Source organism: Nomascus leucogenys, chromosome 7b (assembly GCF_006542625.1).
Source record: "Nomascus leucogenys isolate Asia chromosome 7b, Asia_NLE_v1, whole genome shotgun sequence".
Lineage (NCBI taxonomy): Eukaryota > Metazoa > Chordata > Mammalia > Primates > Hylobatidae > Nomascus > Nomascus leucogenys.
This window is the reverse complement of record NC_044387.1, coordinates 52,588,433-52,594,432: the sequence shown is the minus strand read 5'-3', so window position 1 is coordinate 52,594,432 and position 6,000 is coordinate 52,588,433. Positions and strand designations below refer to the sequence as shown.

At 49.7% G+C, this 6,000-nt stretch overlaps 1 protein-coding gene across 1 annotated transcript in view; it reads right to left on the bottom strand.

Moving 5' to 3' along the window:
* Positions 1–6,000, bottom strand: part of LOC115835870 — a 24,398-nt gene continuing 18,398 nt past the window's right edge. Inside the window, exon 7 of the mRNA XM_030815177.1 lies at positions 1–325. Coding sequence (XP_030671037.1) covers positions 246–325 — 80 coding nt within the window. The 3' untranslated portion in view covers positions 1–245. The remainder of the gene's footprint in view (positions 326–6,000) is intronic.

Genomic DNA, 6,000 nt, shown 5'->3' with positions numbered 1-6,000 from the left:
CCTGAAGGCGGCTGCTCCCACTGTAGGGGCCCTTCAAGCCAGCTGACCTGAGACCAGCCCGCTTCCCCCAGACCCCATGGAGAAAGGAAGGGTTCTGTGCTTAAGGCCTGGAGGCCAGACGGGAAGAAGCCCCAGAAGAGAAAACAGATTTTTGCAGAGACAGGAGAGGGTGCGACAGGCTGGGGAAAGTTGTGAGAGCCACTTACCTAAAACAGTGAGCTGAGTCCCACTGCCAAACACATGCTTCAGTGAAGTATGCTTGGATTGAAACCCCCGGGGCCAGCACCTGGGGCCAGTCTAGGAGCTGCGCTGGAGCAGGAACCTGCTGGGTGTGAGGGGCACAGGGCTGCAGTGTGTAGTTTGTGACCTGGGCACAGGGCAGGGGGTTGGCCAGTCCCCCAGTAGTGTCTCTGTGCCTGTACCGTCTGAGGCAGGTGCTGCCCACAGCCTTGGAGTCACCCCAGCGTGTGTCCCCCTCTCTGAAGCTGTTGGTGCTGATGGCAACGATGGCCCAGTAGGTCCCAGCAACTCCCTGAGTGACACATCCCCTCAGGCAGCTGTGCAGTGTAGCTGAGGAGTCCTCAGCTGGCTCAGACCTGCCCAACCTCACTTGGCCCCATTTTAAGAGCCTCTGAAATCCGCCACAAGTGTCCACAGTCAAGCCAGGCTGACTTCCTCCCTGGACCAGGCCACTGGGTCATTCCTGACTCAAGAGGAGAGTCCTCTGCTTTTAGATCTATCCATGGAGATGCAGCTCAGTCTCACTTTGTTCATGAAGCCTTTTCTGATCATTCATTCCATCTGTCCATCTGTCCATCCATCTGTCCATCTATGTATCTGTCCATCTATTCATCTGTCTTTGCATCCATCTATCATCTGTCCATTCGTCCATCCATCTACCTGTCCATCCATCTATAAATCCATCCTGTCTGCCAGGCACTGTTTTGTGTGCTGGGGACATGGTGTGGTCCCCCAGGCTCTCACCCCCATCTCTCCCAGGTCATGGCCAACAAGGCCCTCCTCATAGTCATGTCCAAGGTCCTTCTGCTGTACCTGGTGTCTCCGCTGGATGTGACACGGGGCTGGCCCCTCTTTCCAGTGACTCTTTTCCCCTTGGGGTCTGAGAGTCCCCTTTCCTCTTCCCCTGGCGTCTCTTTCTCAATGGCCCATGCCCGGCTGCTGACTCCCCAGACCCCCACCCAGACCTCTTTCTTAGCCATCTTCACACTCTGTGGCCCCCACTACTGCCCACATGGTGAGGCTGGGGTCTATCCCAGCTCCTCAACTGCCTACTAACCATGCCCAGTGGGCTACCCAACAGGAGTCTCAAACTAATCACGTCCAGAGGAGATGACCACCTTCCCCCAGCCCAGCTCATTCTCCGTCTTCATCTCATCACAATGACCATGGGCGGTCTCAACCCCTCAGCCAGAAACCTGGAGTCCCTGGACTCAGTCACCTCGCCTCCCACACTGAAATGGCTTCTGCGTACTCAGCTACTGCATCTAGACATTCCTTTTTTTTTCCTTTGAGACAGAGTCTCGCTCTGTCGCCCAGGCTGGCATGATCTCGGCTCACTGCAACCTCTGCCTCCCAGGTTCTAGGCGATTCTCCTGTCTCAGCCTCCAGAGTAGCTGGGATTACAGGCATGTGCCGCCAAACCCAACTAATTTTGCATTTTTAGTAGAGAGGGGGTTTCACCATGTTGGCTAAAAGAATGCTCAATATGATTAAGAAACAATAAAACCACCTTCTGAGACTCCAAAACCACAAGAAGCATGAACTTTGCTTTTCTGGATTTTAATCTCAAACTCTCTTTGGTACAAGGATGTGGTGTTGAGCTGGGGCTTACTGGGTGCGAGCTCCCTGCCAGGGGTTCAGACCAGAGTGTTTCTACCTTACAAGGTGGTCTAGTAATTGGTGCTTGGTTTTGTGATGTAAACATAAGATTTTGTTTTGTTTACTTGTTTGTTTATTTATTGAGACAGGGTCTCGTTCTTTTGCCCAGACTGGAGTGAAGTGGCGCCATCACAGCTCACTGCAGCCTTCATCTCCTGGGCTCAAGCGATCCTCACGCCTCAGCCTCCAAGTAGCTGGGACCACAGGCACGCAACACCACACCCAATTATTTTTGTATTTTTAGTAGAGACAGGGTTTCACCATGTTGGCCATTATGGTCTTGAACTCCTGACCTTGTGATCCACCAACCTCGGCCTCCCAAAGTGCTGGGATTACAGGTGTAAGCCACTGCGCCCAGCCTTTACTTTTTATTTAAAAAAAAACTTTTTTTTTTTTTTTTTTGAGATGGAGTCTTGCTCAGTAGCCCAGGCTGGAGTGCAGTGGCAGCATCTTGGCTCACTGCAATCTCCACCTCCCGGGTTCAAGCAATTCTCCTGCTTCAGCCTCCAAGTAGCTGGGACTACAGGCGGACACCACCATGCCCGGCTAATTTTTGTATTTTTAGTAGAGACAGGGTTTCACCATATTGGTCAGGATAGTCTTGAACTCCTGACCTCGTGATCTCCCCACCTCTGCCTCCCAAAGTGCTGGGATGACAGGTGTGAGCCACCACCCCCAGTCTGTTTCTTTTTTTCTTTTTTTTTTTTTTACTGAGTCTCACTCTGTTGCCCAGCCTGGAGTGCAGTGGTTCCATCTCAGCTCACTGTAACCTCTACCTCCTAAGTTCCTGGGTTCAAGCAATTCTCATGTCTCAGTCTCTCAAGTAGCTGGGACTACAGGCACGCACCACCACACCAGCTAACTTTTCTATTTTTTACAGAGGTGGCAGTTTCACCATGTCAGCCAGGCTGGTCTCGAACTCCTGACCTCAAGTGATCTGTCCACCTGGGCCTCCCAAAGTCCTGGAATTATAGGTGTGAGCCACAATGCCTTGCCCCCCAAAAAATCTTTATTCTTTTAAAATTATAAGAATACAACACTTAAGACAATTAAGGAATAGAGAAATGCATTTAAGAAGTGCAATATTGGGCTGGGCTTGGTGGCTCACGACTGTAATCCTAGCATTTTGGGAGGCCAAGGTGGGCGGATTGCCTGAGCTCAAGAGTTCAAGACCAGCCTGGGCAACATGGTGAAATCCCAGCTCTACTAAACTACAAAAAAAAGGCCAGGTATGGTGGCTCACGCCTGTAATCCCAGCACTTTGGGAGGCCAAGGTGGGTGGATCACCTGAGATTGGGAGTTCGAGACCAGCCTGACCAACATGGAGAAACCCCATCTCTACTAAAAATACAAAATTAGCCGGGCGCAGTGGCTCACGCCTGTAATCCCAGCGTGGTGGTGGGAGCCTGTAGTCCTAGCTACTTGGGAGGCTGAGGCAGGAGAATGGCGTGAACCCAGGAGGCGGAGCTTGCAGTGAGCCGAGATCACACCACTGCACTCCAGCTTGGGCAACAGAGCGAGACTCTGTCTCAAAAAAAAAAAAAAAAAAAAAAAAAAAAAATTAGCCAGGCATGGTGGTGCATGCCTGTAATCCCAGCTACTCGGGAGGCTGAGGCAGGAGAATCACTTGAACCCAAGTGGCAGAGGTTGCAGTGAGCCAAAATCATGCCATTGCACTCCAGCCTAGGCAACAAGAGTGAAACTCCGTCTCAAAAAAAAAAAAAAAAAATTAGCTGGGCATGGGTGTGTGCCTATAGTCCCAGCTACTCAGGAGGCTGAGATAGAATTGCTTGAACCCAGGTGGCGGAGGTTGCAGTGAGCCAAGCTCATGCCACTGCACTCCAGGCTGGGCAACAAGAATGGAACTCCATCCAAAAAAAAAAAAAAAAAAAAAAAAAGGCTGGGCGCGGTGACTCACGCCTGTAATCCCAGCACTTTGGGAGGCTGAGGCAGGCGGATCACAAGGTCAGGAGATCGAGACCATCCTGGTTAACACAGTGAAACCCCGTCTCTACTAAAAATACAAAAAATTAGCCAGGTTTGGTGGCGGCCGTCTGTAGTCCCAGCTACTCGGGAGGCTGAGGCAAGAGAACGGCGTGAACCCAGGAGGTGGAGCTTGCAGTGAGCCAAGATCACGCCACTGCACTCCAGCCTGGGCTACAGAGCGAGACTCCCTCTCAAAAAAAAAGAAAAAAAAGAAGAGGAAGTGTTAATAGTGGTCAGGAGCAGTGGCTCACGCCTGTAATCCCAGCACTTTGGGAGGCCGACTCGGGTGGATCATGAGGTCAAGAGATACAGACCATTCTGGCCAACATGGTGAAACCCCGTCCCTACTAAAAATACAAAAATTAGGTGGGCGTGGTAGCACACACCTGTAGTCCCAGCTACTCAGGAGGCTGAGGCAGGGGCATGGCTTGAACCCAGGAGGTGGAGGTTGCAGTGAGGCAAGATGGTGCCACTGCACTCCAGCCTGGCAACAGAGCCAGACTCCATCTCAAAAAATACATAAATAAATAAATAAATTTATTTCTGCCTCTCCCTCCTGCTAGGTAGAGCCCCATTTCCTTTTTCTTTTGCAAGACTCCGTCTCAAAAAAACAAAAAAAGAAGTATAATATGTATCTCTCCCTCTCTCTCCTGCTACGTAGAGCCCCATTTCCTTTTTATTTTTATTTTTTTTGAGACAGAGTTTTACACTTGCTGCCCAGGCGGGAGTGCAATGGCACAATCTTGGCTCACCGTAACCTCTGCCTCCCGGGTTTAAGCAGTTCTTCTGCCTCAGTCTCCTGAGTAGCTGGGATTACAGCCATGCGCCATCATGCCCAGCTAATTTTTTGTATTTTTACTGGAGACGAGGTTTCTCCATGTTGGTCAGGCTGGTCTCGAACTTCCAATCTCAGGTGATCCACCCACCTCGGCCTCCCAAAGTGCTGGGATTACAGGCGTGAGCCACCACACTCGGCTCCATTTTTATAATTGCGGTAAAACATACATAGCATCAATATTTCCACTTTAACTATTTTTAAACATACAGCTCCGTGGCACTAAGTGCATTCACACTGTTGGGCAACCTTCACCACCATCCATCTCCAGAACTCTTTCATCTTCCCAACCAGAAACTCTAAACCATTAACTACAGCCCCCCATTCTTCCTTCCCCCTCACCCTGATAACCTCAAATCTACTTTTTGTCTATGTGAATTTGCCTATTCTAGGGACCTCATAAAAGTGGATTCAAATGACATTTGTCCATTTGTGTCTGGCTTATTTCACTAAGTATGTCTTCAAGTTTCATCCATGTTGTAGATTTCTGAAATTAATTTAAAAATAATTAACTGTTAAAACCTATTGAGACCTATTCAAAGTAGTACAGCCAGGCACGGTGGCTCACACCTGTAATCCAAGCACTGTGGAAGGCCGAGGGGGCGGGGATCACGAGGCCAAGAGATAGAGACCATCCTGGCTAACACAGTGAAACCCCGCCTCTATTAAAAATACAAAAAAATAGCCGGGCGTGGTGGCACGCACCTGTAGTCCCAGCTACTCAGGAGGCTGAGGTAGGAGAATCGCTTGAACCCAAGAGGTGGAGGTTTCAGTGAGCAAAGATCGTGCCACTGTACTCCAGCCTGGGCGACAGAGTAGGACTCCGTCTTAAAAAAAAAAAAAGGTTCGAATGTGGCCTTTGAAAAGTGTGTTGTGTCTGTCAGTATACAGTATATAAAATGTATGAAAGAGTAGCCTGTTCAAGAGTTGTTAGTAAAGTTGAGTACCATCTGCATACATACGGCACGCCCTTTCCCTGTACCACAGTATCTTCAAAAATTCTTCCCTCCAATCTTTTTTTTTTTTTTTTTTTTTTTTGAGACAGGGTCTCGCTCTGTCACCCAGGCTGGAGTGGGATGATCACAGCTCACTGCAGCCTTGACCTCCTCAAGCGATCCTACCATCTCAGCCTCCTGAGTAGCTGGGATTACAGGCACGAGCCACTACACCCAGCCAATTTTTTTTATCTTTATTTTTAGAGATGCGGCCCACAACGTTGCCCAGCTCATCTGGAACTCCTGGCTCCAAGCAATCCACTCACCTTGGCCTCCCAAAATGCT